The sequence below is a fragment of the Coregonus clupeaformis genome, chromosome 13, assembly GCF_020615455.1.
Source record: "Coregonus clupeaformis isolate EN_2021a chromosome 13, ASM2061545v1, whole genome shotgun sequence".
In the NCBI taxonomy this organism is placed as follows: Eukaryota; Metazoa; Chordata; class Actinopteri; order Salmoniformes; family Salmonidae; genus Coregonus; species Coregonus clupeaformis.
In genome coordinates, this window is record NC_059204.1 from 20,521,630 (window position 1) to 20,539,848 (window position 18,219).

General features: G+C 44.1%; 1 protein-coding gene across 1 annotated transcript in view; it reads left to right on the forward strand.

Annotated features, from left to right (window-relative positions):
* Positions 1-18,219, forward strand: part of LOC121579424 (polypeptide N-acetylgalactosaminyltransferase 10) — a 118,053-nt gene that overhangs the window by 95,877 nt on the left and 3,957 nt on the right. The window contains exons 8-11 of the mRNA XM_041894009.1: positions 4,406-4,513; positions 16,172-16,393; positions 16,771-16,887; positions 17,674-17,823. Of these exons, the coding sequence (XP_041749943.1) occupies positions 4,406-4,513; positions 16,172-16,393; positions 16,771-16,887; positions 17,674-17,823 (597 nt within the window). The remainder of the gene's footprint in view (positions 1-4,405; positions 4,514-16,171; positions 16,394-16,770; positions 16,888-17,673; positions 17,824-18,219) is intronic.

Consider the following 18,219-nt stretch of genomic DNA (forward strand, 5'->3'; position numbering starts at 1 on the left):
GACAAGGATATTAAGCTTAAATGGGCTAGTGACTGTGACAGCATGGAATTCAAATGAGGAGATAGACAGATGGGTTAGGGGAAAAATTGAGAATGTCCACTTGGGAGAGATGAGGATTCCTGTACCACCACCCCTCTGACCAGATGCTCTCGGGGTATGCGAGAACACATGGTCAGACGAGGAGAGAGCAGTAGGAGTAGCAGTGTTTTCAGTGGTGATCCATGTTTCCGTCAGCGCCAGGAAGTCGAGGGACTGGAGGTTGGCATAGGCTGGGATGAAGTCAGCTTTGTTGGCAGCAGAACGGCAGTTCCAGAGGCTGCCTGCGACCTGGAACTCCACGTGGGTGGTGCGTGCAGGGACCACCAGGTTAGAGAGGCAGCAGCCACGCGGTGTGGTGCGTTTGTGTAGCCTGTGCAGAGAGGAGAGAACAGGGATAGGCAGAGGCATAGTTGACAGGCTGTAGCAAATGGCTACAAAAATGCAGAGGAGATCGGAATGAAATGGGCTAAGCATCTGGGAGCGGAGAGAGCAGGGCCTCCCTCACCAAAAACTTCTACCTCAGAAACTAAAATTGTTTCACTGAACCACCCGAACAAAAACTCTCCCAACTTCCGCCTTTAGAAATCAGAATTGTTGTGAACCACAGCGGTTCAATGTTTAAGGAATAGACTCAACCCACTTTATTCAGCTAGCCAACTATGACACCATAGCCAACTAGCAAGCTAGCATCCAATAACAATAACACACCGTTTAGCACCAACACTTGGTCACAACAAACCACCAATAATGTGATAACACACTAAACAGATCATTCGTGTCTGTGTCAAGTTCCTTTCATGACGCAGCAATGATTAGACGTTGGCTAGCTAGGACAAGTATATTGTAGTTAGCTACTACAGTACAGCTAGCTGGTCGTGTTGGGGAGCTAGCAATGGCCACTGTGTTGACTTTGTTTGAAGAACGGCTAGCTAGCTAGCTCGTGCTACAGCCGGCACGGCCGAGGACACTGCCAAGACACAGTAACTACCCACAACAACCCACGAAGCCTAGCTATGACGCCGTAGCTAACTTGCAAGCTAGCATCCATTAACACACAATTTAGCATCAATACTTGGTTACAACAAACTGCCAAGAGTGTGTTAGCACACTAAACAGATAATTCAAGTCCGTGTCTAGTTCCTTTCATAACGCATAACGCAGCAAAAAATTAAACGTTGGCTAGGACTACATTAACATTGGAAACAGCTCTCCAGCGTTGCTAATCGTTACCAGTAGCTACCCGCTAGCTAGCTAGCCTCGTGCTTCGATACTAACCTACAATTACCTACGGAAACCTACAATAACAACAATACTAACCTATAATAAATACAATACCTAACTACAGCTAACTACCTACCTACGATCTAATACATGGTTAAGCAAAAAATTTAACGTTGGCTAGGACTACATTAACATTGGAAACAGCTCTCCAGCGTTGCTAATCGTTACCAGTAGCTACCCGCTAGCTAGCTAGCCTTGTGCTTCGATACTAACCTACAATTACCTACGGAAACCTACAATAACAACAATACTAACCTATAATAAATACAATACCTAACTACAGCTAACTACCTACCTACGATCTAATACATGGTTAAGCTTTACTCAACACCATATGAGAAGCTTACCTCCTGCTTACCTCCAGCTAGAGAAAAACACGACCTAGCTTGCTAAATAGCGATTTTGGTAAATTAAGTTTATGACAAGAAAATATGCATAATCGTTTGTCTCTACATTAACTAATATATTTCTCTAAACTGTACATTTATTACATGACTCGTTAAGACGTTATAATTACTTACATTTGCTTCCATCCTAGTATTTTTGTCAGCCATCTTTAGATGAGAGAGATGTGAGGAGAGATGTGAGGAGATGTGTAAAAGGGAGCGGAGTTACATTCTCGCTATATCAGATAGAGTTTAATGTGTCAAATCGGAGGGCCTGTTGTCTGGACCTCTGGCAGTCTCTATGGGGGTGCCACATGGTTCAATTCTCGGGCCGACTCTATTCTCTGTGTATATCAATGATGTCGCTCTTGCTGCTGGTGACTCTCAGTTCCACCTCTACGCAGACGACACCATTTTGTATACATCTGGCCCTTCACTGGACACTGTGTTAACAAACCTCCAAACGAGCTTCAATGCCATACAACACTCCTTCCGTGGCCTCCAACTGCCCTTAAACGCTAGTAAAACTAAATGCATGCTCTTCAATTGAACGCTGCTTGCACCCGCCCACCCGACTAGAATCACTACTCTCGGCGGGTCTGACTTAGAATATGTGGACAACTACAAATACCTATGTGTCTGGTTAGACCGTAAACTCTCCTTCCAGACTCACATTAAGCATCTCCAATCCAAAGTTAAATCTAGAATCGGCTTCCTATTTCGCAACAAAGCCTCCTTCACTCATGCTGCTAAACATGCCCTCGTAAAACGGACTATCCTACCGATCCTTGACTTCGGAGATGTCATTTACAAAATAGCTTCCAACACTCTACTCAGCAAATTGGATGTAGTCTATCACAGTGCCATCCGTTTTGTCACCAAAGCCCCATATACTACCCACCATTGTGACCTGTATGCTCTCATTGGCTGGCCCTCACTACATATTCGTCGCCAAACCCACTGGCTCCAGGTCATCTATAAATCACTTCTAGGCAAATCCCCGCCTTATCTTAGATCACTGGTCATCCCCAAAGCCAACACCTCTTTTGGCCGCCATTCCTTCCAGTTCTCTGCTGCAAATGACTGGAACGAACTGCCAAAATCTCTGAAGCTGGAGACACTTATCTCCCTCACTAACTTTAAGCATCAGTTGTCAGAGCAGCTTACCGATCACTGCACCTGTACACAGCCCAACTGTAATTAGCCCACCCAACTACCTCATCCCCATATTGTTATTTACATTGTGATTTATTTTGCTCATTTGCACCTCAGTATCTCTATTTTCACATCATCTTCTGCACATCTATCACTCCAGTGTTAATACTAAATTGTAATTATTTTGCACTATGGCCTATTTATTGCCTTACCTCTATAACTTACTAAATTTGCACACACTGTATATATAGATTTTCTATTGTGTTATTGACTCTACATTTTGTTTATTCCATATGTAACTCTGTGTTGTTGTTGTTTTTATCGCACTGCTTTGCTTTATCTTGGCCAGGTCGCAGTTGTAAATGAGAACTTGTTCTCAACTGGCTTACCTGGTTAAATAAAGGTGACATTTAAAAATTTTAAAAATCCAATCGTAGCAGTAGGATCAAGTTACAACCCGCCCATTTCTTGACAAATAGCCAAACTAGCCAATTGAGTTGTTTCGAATTTTCGTCCTGGCAGCTGAGTTCTTTAGGGATGCGTCCTGACAGCTGAAAAATACTTTTTCCCGATCATGGAAAATTACTTAGAATACTAGTTTCATAAGCATCCGTGATCACAAATCATGATGTTACGTTGGACCAATTTGCATTGAATAGATGTTATTTTATATTCTCAAACTAACAGCAGTTTGGCCCTCTGTAGCTCAGCTGGTAGAGCACGGCGCTTGTAACGCCAAGGTAGTGGGTTCGATCCCCGGGACCACCCATACACAAAAATGTATGCACGGACGACTGTAAGTCGCTTTGGATAATAGCGTCTGCTAAATGGCATATTATTATTATATTATTATAATGTCCTTCCATACAGGCGTGACATGCTGGAATGATGCTTCTATGCAAATGTTGTTGATCAGTAAGCTAATATAAGTCCCAAATGGAAGGCAAACAGATTGTTTGTCATCTGTAGCACCATAGACTCCACTGATCAGCCAGAACAAGCTCAATAACTCGATGCATGCACACACTCCTATTGAATATTCATTCACCTGTATTGGGAGTGGGCCTATGCCATCTTAATATACCCAGTTTATCAAGAGATTTACAATTCAAATAAAAGTATTAACATGATGTTATGTAGTTAGATTGGTATAAAACAGTCACATTTATTGTTTGATTTTAAAATTAATGCCTACATGGCAGTCTGGGAAATGTTATGATATTGAATATCGCCCTAAAATATTGGCCATCGGCCTCCTTGACCCCCAAATATCTGTATCGGCCTTAAAATATTCATATTGGTCGTTCTCTAATCCCTCCATCCCTCCCTCTGGAACCACTCTCTCTTTTCTCCTTCCCAGCTTTCCTAGTACCTGTCAGCCTCTCATGTTCTCACACTGTTCACAGCTGCACACCACGGGCACACACCGACATAGGAGACACACACACTAACACTGCAGTGATGCCCTGACCCCCACACAGTTGGCTGTGTTAAACCGCTCTCTCTTTCTACCTCCCCCGCCCTCGCTCCCTCTCTCTCCACAGGTGTGGATGTGTGGCGGGCGTATGGAGGACATCCCGTGCTCCAGGGTGGGTCACATCTACAGGAAATACGTCCCCTACAAGGTCCCCGGCGGGGTCAGCCTGGCTAGGGTGAGTATTGGTTTGGTTCCTTGACCCACCTTTTCCTATTTTCTCTTCTAGAAGGGATTTACAAAGAAAAACATGCTACAGTATATCATGCAGACCTGCCAACCTGTACGCATGTTGTGTACCATGCACGCAATTTGAGGTTGAAGTACGCTGGTACGATATCAATCTTGATACTTTGCTAAGTTGAGGCAAGTATTTCTATTTATTTTTTAAATAAGCCTAATGCCCTGCTTTTATGTGCACTTGTGCTAATATGTGAAGGGTTCTGCTGGTTCTTGCATTTCTTTTCACTCATTAAATAGCTCACAAACGTCTCTGCTCCTGAACGTGTGTATGTGTGTAGCCTATTTAGCGGGTGGCACATGCTTTGACTCTGCAACGATAGTAGGGGCGAGCACATTGACTAGCAAGGAAACGTGCACTGTGCGGGGATGGAAGTGAGAGCTTTTCCGCTAATACGGTCCTTCACAGAAAGTTATAGTGAGGGAAAAAAGTATTTGATCCCCTGCTGATTTTGTACGTTTGCCCACTGACAAAGACATGATCAGTCTATAATTTTAATGGTAGGTTTATTTGAACAGTGAGAGACAGAATAACAACAAATAAATCCAGAAAAACGCATGTCAAAAATGTTATAAATTGATTTGCATTTTAATGAGGGAAATAAGTATTTGACCCCTCTGCAAAACAACATGATTTAGTACTTGGTGGCAAAACCCTTGTTGGCAATCACAGAGGTCAGACATTTATTGTAGTTGGCCACCAGGTTTGCACACATCTCAGGAGGGATTTTGTCCCACTCCTCTTTGCAGATCTTCTCCAAGTCATTAAGGTTTCGAGCCTGACGTTTGGCAACTCGAACCTTCAGCTCCCTCCACAGATTTTCTATGGGATTAAGGTCTGGAGACTGGCTAGGCCACTCCAGGACCTTAATGTGCTTCCTCTTGAGCCACTCCTTTGTTGGCTTGGCCGTGTGTTTTGGGTCATTGTCATGCTGGAATACCCATCCACGACCCATTTTCAATGCCCTGGCTGAGGGAAGGAGGTTCTCACCCAAGATTTGACGGTACATGGCCCCGTCCATCGCCTTAGCAGAAAAACACCCCCAAAGCATAATGTTTCCACCTCCATGTTTGACGGTGGGGATGGTGTTCTTGGGGTCATAGGAAGCATTCCTCCTCCTCCAAACACCCTCCTCCTCCAAACACGTTGAGTTGATGCCAAAGAGCTCCATTTTGGTCTCATCTGACCACAACACTTTCACCCAGTTCTCCTCTGAATCATTCAGATGTTCATTGGCAAACTTCAGACGGGCCTGTATATGTGCTTTCTTGAGGAGGGGGACCTTGCGGGCGCTGAAGGATTTCAGTCCTTCACGGCGTAGTGTGTTACCAATTGTTTTCTTGGTGACTATGGTCCCAGCTGCCTTGAGATCATTGACAAGATCCTCCAGTGTAGTTCTGGGCTGATTCCTCACCGTTCTCATGATCATTGCAACTCCACGAGGTGAGATCTTGCATGGAGCCCCAGGCCGAGGGAGATTGACAGTACTTTTGTGTTTCTTCCATTTGCGAATAATCGCACCACCTGTTGTCACCTTCTCACCAAGCTGCTTGGCGATGGTCTTGTAGCCCATTCCAGCCTTGTGTAGGTCTACAATCTTGTCCCTGACATCCTTGGAGAGCTCTTTGGTCTTGGCCATGGTGGAGAGTTTGGAATCTGATTGATTGATTGCTTCTGTGGACAGGTGTCTTTTATACAGGTAACAAACTGAGATTAGGAGCACTCCCTTTAAGAGTGTGCTCTTAATCTCAGCTCGTTACCTGTATAAAAGACACCTGGGAGCCAGAAATCTTTCTGATTGAGAGGGGGTCAAATACTTATTTCCCTCATTAAAATGCAAATCAATTTATAACATTTTTGACATGCGTTTTTCTGGATTTTTTTGTTGTTATTCTGTCTCTCACTGTTCAAATAAACCTACCATTAAAATTATAGACTGATCATTTCTTTGTCAGTGAGCAAACGTACAAAATCAGCAGGGGCTGCTAATGATGTGATAATAGCCTAGTCAGTTCACCAATGACAACAAGGCATATTGAATGAATGGTAGACCTAACTGAGAAGGAAGATTTGATGGACTAGATCAGGTATGGAGATCTGAAACAAGCTCATATATTTAGGCCTAAATCAGTTGTTTCATATTCCAAATACAGTAGACTACTACATTGCATTCAGTAATTTAATGATTCAAACAAAATTGAGAAGAAGCCAGTTCACATTTTCACTAGGCTATCCACATAGGCACCTATTATAATAATCATTACCCCTATTTTAACCTAGAACAATGTGAATGTGTCATTGAGACCGCCTCAAAATTAATTCAGGATCCAACACTAGACTACTGTGTTGGCTACATTTTTTGATATAATTTAAGACTTGTAAATGGTATAATCGGTAGGACTGGTGGAGTTATGTCGCACATGCAGCTAACAAAAACATATGGAAATGTCAGCCTTACCGCAAAAATGGAAGAGGAAAGTTGAAGGAGGAGAACGTAAGGAACTTGTCTGTCGGCCTTGCATTAAAGAACATAATTGGTTAAGGAAAACTGTGATAAATAAAAAAGTATATCAGTTTCATTTAAGGACCAAAGGATTGACAGCCGTCCCATATAGATTGCAAAATAGTTGGGAAGAGATTTTTGACGTACCGATCCCATGGCATAGTGTTTATGAACTGATACGCAAAACGACACCGGATTCAAAGCTTAGAATCTTTCAATTTAAATGATTATATAAAATTCTTGCTACCAATAGAATGTTATTTATACGGGGGATACAATCTTCCCAGCTCTGCAGATTTTGCTGCGAAGAGACAGAATCATTAGATCATTTGTTTTGGTACTGTCCATTTGTAGCTTGTTTTTGGACACAGGTCCAGGAATGGCTAATGGATTGCAATATTTACCTGGAGCTAACCCTGCAGATAGCACTACTGGGTGATCTGAAAAGTCATAGTCAATCGATCAATAACATAATAATACTATTAGCAAAAAAAAATTTTTTTTTTTTTTTTATTCACAATCTGTAGAAACAATGAGAATAGAAAGGTTCAGAACTTTTGTAAGACATCACAGTACAGTTGAAATATATATGGCAAATATAAATCCTATATGGATGGTGTTAAAAGATAGATGGGAGGTGTTGAATGGAATTGAAGGATGGGACTAATAACAACTAATAACAAACAATTACAAGATAACTAATAATGTAGGCACGCTGTGTCCATAATAAGTGTATGGGTTGTAGGTTGGGAGCTTTTGTGAAGGAGCACAGTTAGAAAGATATGGCATATAGAAGCAAACTGGATGGACATCATGAAAATGATCGGAGAGGTTGAGAGTAGAAGTAGTTCAGGAGAAAGAACAAACAAAATGTAATTATTGTGAAATTGACTGCGTCCATAAAATGTAGATAGTGGGTATGGGCTGGAAGTAGAGGCCTAGGCGTTGTTGTTCACTAGTTTACTCCAAGTGGGGAAAGGGTGGCGGGGTTGGAATGTAATAAAGGGGGATATATATAAAAAAATAAAAAAATTTATTTTTATTAAAGGGTATGTATGTATATGTGTGTATATATATGTATGTATGTATTTCACAATTCACCGTGGGGGAATAGTCTGCATCGCAGTGCTAACTGTGCCACTAGAGATCCTGGTTCGAATCCAGGCTCTGTCGCAGCCGGCCGCGACCGGGAGACTCATGGGCGGCGCACAATTGGCCCAGCGTCGTCCAGGGTAGGGGAGGGAATGGCCGGCAGGGATGTAGCTCAGTTGATAGAGCATGGCGTTTGCAACGCCAGGGTTGTGGGTTCGTTTCCCACTGGGGGCCAGTATAAAAAAATATGTATTCACTAACTGTAAGTCGCTCTGGATAAGAGCGTCTGCTAAATGACTAAAATGTAAATATTAAGCTGATCTACCCCCCAAAAAAAAGAAGAAAAAAAAAAAGACTTGAGGTGTCAGGAAATGGCAGTTACAGGTTTTTCAAACATGCAAAATGCTTTGACTACCTCCCCCCTACCCGACCTTAGGCCTACATCAGCACCACCTTGTCAGAAAATCATAAGGAGAACCCTGATTTTAAATTAAAACGTATTTCTAGTTAGTTACTGAAAAGCAGCCAATTGCCAAGTACCCATAACAGTCTATAGCAGGGATCATCAACTAGATTCAGCCGGGGGGCCGGAACATAATTACAGAGAATTTGTAGACTGCAAATTGACCGCAAGAATCCCAAACAGATATAATATTTGACTAAAACATATTTTTTTTAAACCTTGCTTACATTTGTATACGATCACGTGTCTCTCTATTGTGCGTGGGAATACTGAACAGATTTCCTACATTTAAATCACTTGGAGCATTTTCTTATTTATTTTTATGGAATTTATCAAATTTAATATTTTTTTGCTCCGCGAACTTGGGGGGCCAAATGAAACCACCTGCGGGCCGCCAGTTGGGGAATCCTGGTCTATAGCCTATCGTTCCTACTGAGGCAGTCTTCTGCCAACATCATTATTAGGCCAAAAAAGGAGCATTTGCCTATGATTTGAGATGTGTGGGTGTCACACGTGCCGTCGTGTGGTCCGGGAGCGCCGCCACCGCGGGTTCTTCAAGATTGGCAGGTCTATATATGGAACATTTATTGCAGAATTTGTTCTCCTAAGGGTCTAGTAAAGAGAGCATTCATCTCCTCTGTTGAGTTTCTCTGCAATAGTTGGATCCTCAGTGATACACACACACACCTTTATATTGCAGTCCCACACCCACCCACCCACTCTCATCACACCCATCAGGAATGCTGTGACTGAATCGATAGGTGTCCCGCTGTGGGGAAGGTGAGGAGGGTTTGAAGTGAATGTTGAGTGTGTTCCACAGTCAGCAGTGCAGTGGGAATAAGAAACTCCTCTTCTTTCTTTCTGGTGGTGAACTGATTTAACCTCCTCACGCTCATGCCTTGCCTGGCGCTGTGTTTTAACAGCTTGATCATTCGGGAAAAAAACGAGCCTCAGAATAATAAACGCTCCGCTTTTCTGTTTTTCCTTGCTTTTCTCCACCAAGGTGTCTGTCCTTTGTTCTTGTGATATGGCCCCCTGTCGTTTTTTGTCCCCAAAATACACAAGGCTAGATAAGTGACTTTGATTAGGAATGCGCTGTAAAGAAGCTTAAGAGGTCTGCAAGTATGGAATCTTTAGATTGATCATTTTTTTGTGATTTGTTAAATATCCTTTGATGCTTCTGCACTGAATGAGAACTATACTGAACAAAAATATGAACGCAACATGCAACAATTTCAAAGATTTTACAGAGTTACAGTTCATATAAGGAGATTGGTCAATTGAAATAAATTCATTAGGCCCTAATCTATGGATTTCAAATGACTGGGCGGGGGTGCAGCAATGGGTGGACCTTGGAGGGCATAGGCCCACCCACTGGGGAGCCAGGCCCAGACAATCAGAATGAGTTTTTCCCCACAAAAGGGCTTTATTACAGACAGAAATAGTCTTCAGCAAGTAAAGAAGCCAGATGTGGAGGTCCTGGGCTGGCGTGTTACACGTGGTCTTTTGTTTGAAGCCGGTTGGACATACTGCCAAATTGTCTAAAACGACATTGGAGGCAGCTTATGGTCAAGAAATGAACATTACATTCTCTGGCAACAGCTCGGTGGACATTCCTGCAGTCAGCATGCCAATTGCATGCTCCCTCAAAACTTGAGACATCTGTGGCATTGTAAAGTGGCCTTTTATTGTCACCTGCGTAATAATCATAATGTTTAATCAGCTTCTTGATATGCCACACCTGTCAGGTGGATGGATTATCTTGGCAAAGGAGAAATGCTCACTAACCAGGGATGTAAAGAAATGTGTGCACAAAATTTGAGCGAAATAAGCTTTTTGTGCGTATGGAAAAGTTCTGTGATAAAAAATGTTTGCTCATGAAACATGGGACCAACACTCTACATGTTGCATTTATATTTTTGTTCAGTGTATTTTCACATTCTTCTGAATCGTTTTGGAAGGCAGCTGAAACCATCCATTATGTATGCTGATCCCTGCCCAAACCCTGTTTTTGGCTTGGTCGGCTGTGAAACCTATTGGCCTGTTTGTTGGCTTACTTTTTGGCTTGTGTTCATCCACCGTGGGGGAATAGTCTCTCAAATGAAGAATGCCTGTTCTGTCTATGAGGGAGGAATGTTAATGACTGTGGATTTGGGTCAGTTGTTAATAATGTATTTCTTCAGAAAGGAGATGCACCAACAAAGACACAAGAACCTTTGCTTAGAAAAGGCCTCCAGTTCAGTCTGCAATAGTTCAAATCAGGGGTTCCGTTAGCCGGTAATAGTCAGCTTTTTGTCAAAAATTATAATAATGAAAAGCCAATAAATAAAACTGCCACCGGCTAATTGTCCAGATTTGACAAAATCTGTGTTATATTCTCCTACATTAATTACACATTTCCACAAACTTCAAAGTGTTTCCTTTCAAATGGTATCAATAATATGCATATCCTTGCTTCAGGTCCTGAGCTACAGGCAGTTAGATTTGGGTATGTCATTTTTGGCAAAATTGAAAAAAAGGGTCCGATCCTTAAGAGGTTAAATTAAAAGGCTGCCGGTCAAATGTCTGGCGCCACATTTTCCTAACGGAAACCCTGGTTCAAATGCATACATAATACCTACATTCATATTGATTGATTTTCTATAACATGGTGCCGAAAGAATGGAAATGGTGAATGATTGTGAGGTGAATATTGTACCTAAAATGGAAAGTGCCTATTACCGACCCGTGGCACTGACGTCTGTAGCCATGAAGTGCTTTGAAAGACTGGTCATGGCTCACATCAACAGCATAATCCCAGAAACCCTAGACCCACTCCAATTTGCATACCGCCCCAACAGATCCACAGATGATGCAATCTCTATCGCACTCCACACTGCCCTTTCCCACCTGGACAAGAGGAACACCTACAACACGGGGGCCCCTCAGGGGTGCGTGCTCAGTCCCCTCCTGTACTCTCTGTTCACCCATGACTGCATGGCCAGGCACGACTCCAACACCATCATTAAGTTTGCCGACGACACAACAGTGGTAGGCCTGATCACCGACAACGATGAGACAGCCTATAGGGAGGAGGTCAGAGATCTGGCCGTGTGGTGCCAGGACAACAACCTCTCCCTCAACGTGACCAAGACAAAGGAGATGATTGTGGACTACAGGAAAAAAAAGAGGACTGAGCACGCCCCCATTCTCATCGACGGGGCTGTAGTGGAACAGGTTGAGAGCTTCAAGTTCCTTGGTGTCCACATCACCAACGAACTATCATGGTCCAAGCACACCAAGACAGTCGTGAAGAGGGCACGACAAAGCCTATTCCCCCTCAGGAGACTAAAAAGATTTGGCATGGGTCCTCAGATCCTCAAAAAAATTCTACAGCTGCACCATCGAGAGCATCCTGACTGGTTGCATCACCGCCTGGTATGGCAACTGCTTGGCCTCTGACCGCAAGGCACTACAGAGGGTAGTGCGTACGGCCCAGTACATCACTGGGGCAAAGCTCCCTGCCATCCAAGACCTCTATACCAGGCGGTGTCAGAGGAAGGCCCTCAAAATTGTCAAAGACTCCAGCCACCCTAGTCATAGACTGTTCTCTCTGCTACCGCACGGCAAGCGGTACCGGAGTGCCAAGTCTAGGTCCAAAAGACTTCTCAACAGCTTCTACCCACAAGCCATAAGACTCCTGAACAGCTAATCATGGCTACCCGGACTATTTGCACTGCCCCCCACCCCATCCTTTTTACGCTGCTGCTACTCTGTTAAGTATTTATGCATAGTCACTTTAACTCTACCCACATGTACATATTACCTCAACTACCTCAACTAGCCGGTGCCCCCGCACATTGACTCTGCACCGTTACCCCCCTGTATATATAGCCTCCCTACTGTCACTTTATTTTACTTCTGCTCTTTGTTTTTCTCAACACTTTTTTTTTTTTTTTTTTGTTGTTTTATTCTTACTTTTTTTGTTTAAAATAAACGCACTGTTGGTTAAGGGCTGTAAGTAAGCATTTCACTGTAATGTCTGCACTTGTTGTATTCGGCGCATGTGACCAATAAAATTTGATTTGATTTGATTTGAAGCACAGCTCTGTGTGTTTAGCATCATCCTGTTTTCGCGGTGTTCCTTTTTGAAGTGGAGCTCAGAGAATAAGGGTGGAATTCAAAGTCACAGAGGAGGCATGAATTATTGCTGGCCTGCGGCACAGCTTCTTTTTTGTGCACACGTCGCCTTTTTGCTCTCTCGCATCCCCCCAAACTTCCCTGCAGCTGCCTCTTCCAGACCCCTCCTATCAGCACCACCCCACAGGCACAGCCCCCACACCCCCTCCCACGCAGCTCATCGCTACTGGCATTCTTCCGGGTGTGCTGATTAACCAGCTCGCCCATCCCTCCCAAACCCAGCCGCCATGCAAGCAGATGGTGCCAGTGAACTTCTCACCTGGAGAGGAGTGAGCCAACAGAGTTTGGCTTGGAGCTGAGCTATCTGTGCTGCTCCGTACAGGTATTCCCTATAGCAGGAGGATGTGCTCACTAACTGTAACTCCCATACAAACCTTAGTCTGGCTCTGTCTGATTACCTGGATTCCTAATAGCAGTTATCATTGGCTTTACTCTCTGCTGGTCGTAAGTTTGTTTTATCCACTTCTGATAGAAGGGTAATGGTTATGTAAAACGAAACCCCTAGAGGCCATCTAGCAGTCAACGAGGCCCCAAAGGACTGGCACCCTGCATCACAATCAAATGCCGACCGTATTATCTCCCAAGATAATTTTCTTAGGTTAAAGTCACAGCCGCTTATATCCACCCTCAAGCCGATACCACGACGACCCTCAAAGAACTTTACTGGACTTTATGCAAACTGGAAACCACATATCCTGAGGCTGCATTTATTGTAGCCGGGGATTTTAACAAAGCAAATTTGAGGACTAGGCTGCCAAAGTTCTATCAACATATCGACTGTTGTACTCGGACTGCTAAAATTCTCGACCATTGCTATTCGAACTTCCGGGATGGTTATAAGGCCCTCCCCTGCCCTCCTTTCGGCAAATCTGACCACAACTCCATTTTGCTCCTCCCTTCCTATAGGCAGAAACTCAAACAGGAAGTACCCGTGCTAAGGACTATTCAACGCTGGTCTGACCAATCGGAATCCACGCTTCAAGATTGTTTTGATCACGCGGACTGGGATATGTTCCGGGTAGCTTGCGAAAATAATTTAGATGAATACACTGAAACGGTGACTGAGTTTATCAGGAAGTGTATAGGAGATGTTGTGCCCACTGTGATGATTAAAGCCTACCCTAACCAGAAACCGTGGATAGATGGCAGCATTCGTGCAAAACTGAAAGCGCGAACAACCGTGGACTTCAGGAAACAGCAGAGGGTGCACCCCCCTATCCACATCTAAGGGACCGCAGTGGAGAAGGTGGAAAGCTTCAAGTTCCTTGGCGTACACATCACTGACAAACTGAAATGGTCCACCCACACAGACAGTGTGGTGAAGAAGGCGCAACAGAGCCTCTTCAACCGCAGGAGGCTGAAGAAATTTGGCTTGGCACCTAAAACCCTCACAAACTTTTACAGATGCACAATTGAGAGCATCCTGTAGGGCTGTATCACCGCCTGGTACGGCAACTGCACCGCCCGCTGGGCTCTCCAGAGGGTGGTGTGGTCTGCCGAACGCATTACCGGGGGCAAACTACCCGCCCTCCAGGACACTTACAGCACCCGACGTCACAGGAAGGCCAAAAAGATCATCAAGGACATCAACCACCCGAGCCACTGCCTGTTCACCCCGCTATTATCCAGTACAGGTGCATCAAAGCTGGGAGCGAGATAATGAAAAACTGCTTCTATCTCAAGGCCATCAGACTGTTAAATAGCCATCACTAGCACATTAGAGGCTGCTGCTGCCTATTGAAATCACTTGCCACTTTAAGAAATGGAACACTAGTCACTTTAAAAATGTTTACATATATTGCATTACTCATCTCATATGTATATACTATATTCTAATAGCCATCACTAGCACATTAGAGGCTGCTGCTGCCTATTGAAATCACTTGCCACTTTAAGAAATGGAACACTAGTCACTTTAAAAATGTTTACATATATTGCATTACTCATCTCATATGTATATACTATATTCTATACTATTCCACTGTATCTTAGTCCATGCCGCTCTGTCATTGCTTGTCCATATACAGTGGGGAGAACAAGTATTTGATACACTGCCGATTTTGCAGGTTTTCCTACTTACAAAGCATGTAGAGGTCTGTAATTTTGATCATAGGTACACTTCAACTGTGAGAGACGGAATCTAAAACAGAAATCCAGAAAATCACATTGTATGATTTTTATGTAATTAATTTGCATTTTATTGCATGACATGAAGAGAGCTGGGACCACAGTCTCAAAGAAAACCATTAGTAACACACTACGCCGTCATGGATAAAAATCCTGCAGCGCATGCAAGGTCCCCCTGCTCAAGCCAGCGCATGTCCAGGCCCGTCTGAAGTTTGCCAATGACCATCTGGATGATCCAGAGGAGGAATGGGGGAAGGTCATGTGGTCTGATGAGACAAGAATAGAGCTTTTTGGTCTAAACTCCACTCGCCGTGTTTGGAGGAAGAAGAAGGATGAGTACAACCCCAAGAACACCATCCCAACCGTGAAGCATGGAGGTGGAAACATTATTTGGGGATGCTTTTCTGCAAAGGGGACAGGACGACTGCACCGTATTGAGGAGAGGATGGATGGGGCCATGTATCGCGAGATCTTGGCCAACAACCTCCTTCCCTCAGTAAGAGCATTGAAGGTGGTCGTGGCTGGGTCTTCCAGCATGACAACGATCCGAAACACACAGCCAGGGCAAATAAGGAGTGGCTCCGTAAGAAGCATCTCAAGGTCCTGGTGTGGCCTAGCCAGTCTCCAGACCTGAACCCAATAAAAAATATTTGGAGGGAGCTGAAGGTCTGTATTGCCCAGCGACAGCCCCGAAACCTGAAGGATCTGGAGAAGGTCTGTATGGAGGAGTGGGCCAAAATCCCTGCTGCAGTGTGTGCAATCCTGGTCAAGACCTACAGGAAACGTATGATCTCTGTAATTGCAAAGAAAGGTTTCTGTACCAAATATTAACTTCTGCTTTTCTGATGTATCAAATACTTATGTCATGCAATAAAATGCAAATTAATTACTTAAAAATCACAGTTGAAGTGTACCTATGATAAAGATTACAGACCTCTACATGCTTTGTAAGTAGGAAAACCTGCAAAATCGGCAGTGTATCAAATATTTGTTCTCCCCACTGTATGTATTCTTAATTCCATTCCTTGCTTACATTTGCGTGTGTTGGGTATATGTTGTGAAATTGTTTGATATTACTGCACTGTCCGAGCTAGAAGCACAAGCATTTCGCTACTCCCGCAATAACATCTGCTAAACACATGTATGTGGCAAATACAATTGTATTTGATTTATAGTCATTGTGGAGCAACAGTGCTTTAACTCCTTCTGTTCTCCCTTGGTCTCTGTACAGAACCTGAAGCGAGTGGCCGAGGTATGGATGGATGAATATGCAGAGTACATCTACCAGCGGAGGCCAGAGTACAGGCACCTGTCAGCAGGAGACATGACGGTGCAGAAGGACCTGAGGAACAGCCTCAACTGTAAGAGCTTCAAGTGGTTCATGACAGAGGTGGCCTGGGACCTACCCAAGCACTACCCACCTGTGGAGCCCTCTGCTGCCGCCTGGGGAGAGGTACAATTCTCATCTATTAGTGTCTTTAGAGAGAGACAACAACAGCTAGAAGAAGAGAAAGTTAAGAGATAGAGATAAGAGTGAGAGAGATGACAGATGGAGAGAAAGTTAGAAGAGAAAGAGAGCAAGAAAGACAGAGACAGTGTCTGGCCTATGACAGCTGTGTGTCACTGTCACTTCAGCCATCAGAGGGCCAAGCTCCTGCCACAGCATCCTCTTCGTCATTACTCATCACTCACTTTTTCACTAAAGAAGAGAGCTGACAAGAGTTCTGAGAGATCCAGACAGCCCTAGTCAGTGGTTAATACAGTGACTAGTATTGAATGATGACTGCATTTTTGTCTTTCTCTGTTTGTCTGCCCCTGTGTGTGTTCTAGCTGCGCAATGCAGGCAGTGACATGTGCATGGAGAGCAAACACTTTTCGTCTGGGTCGCCCGTCCGCCTGGAGACATGTCTGAAGGGGCGGGGTGAGGCCGGGTGGAGCCATGGACAGGTGAGGAGCTTAGTACACACCACTGAATACAGACATCTGTCTGCCGTGAAAAGCGCTAGTTTTCCTGTAGTTTTGCATACAGATAACTTCATTTTGTACTGTACAGACAGCGCTCTGCCTTCATAAGCACTACACGCACACGCACACACATACACACACTGGTGCACACACAACTTCATAATCTCTACTGTTCTAATGGAGCCCCATTTATTCCCCTTGTTATCCAAAATATGTTTTAGCAGAGCTCATAACCAAACGTTGATGGATGGCCATGTTTTCTTATTATTTTCTAAGTTGCCTGCTCTGACACTGCTTTGACAGTTTAATTATAGTAATTTAAAGAGCTGTTGTATTTTAATCTCTGTCATGGTTGCAATTTGTATTCAATGCTGGGATGACAAACAGCATCCGTGCAAATCAAAGAACTCTGTCTGGCTGCAGTCCAACTCAGGGCCTTTTGAATGTGACAGCAGAGGAGCCCCTTTACAAATAACTATTCTATCCCCCATGAGTGAAAATGCCTGGGGGAGACCGATGTGTGATCTCCCTTGGACGGTTCTCTTCAACCCTGGTTCTGAAGACTCACAGGGTGTGCAGGCTTTTGTTCCAGCTTATTACTAACAAAGTCTTAATGATGAATTAAATCAGGTGTTAGTACTGAGCTAGAACAAAAGCTTGCTCTGTGGTTCTTCAGGACCAGGAGTGACACTGGCTCCAAGAGGAGAGCTGGAGGTGGAGGCCCATCTCTGGAGGTGATCTGATCCAGGTTGTCTCTGCCCCCTCCAGGTGTTCACGTTTGGCTGGCGGGAGGACATCCGGTTGGGGGGCCCCATGCACACCAAAAAGGTCTGCTTCGATGCAATCTCCCACAACAGCCCCGTCACCCTGTACGACTGCCACGGCATGAAGGGCAACCAGCTGTGGCGCTACAGGAAGGTAAGGTCTCTCTTTCTCACACACACGTCATTTTTTCATGTATGAAAAATACAAGTTTGTGAGTTGGTTGTGATGCACTTCTTTGCTCCAGCCAAGCAGCAGTCTTTGAGATGTATTTTTGATCCTTTGTATTTCCTTTTCCTTCTGATAAAATGTCACAGGCTGCTTGCTAAGGCAGTTTTTTCTTAGATAAAAAACATGACATTCAGCTGTTAAAGGGATACTTCGGGATTTTGGCAATGAAGCCCTTTATCTACTTCCCCAGAATCAGATGAACTCATGGATACCATTTTTATGTCTCTGCGTGTAGTTTGAAGGAAGTTGCCAACTAGCGTTTGCGCAATTGCTAACTAGAGTTGGCGCAATGACTGGAAGTCTATGGTAACAGCTAGCATG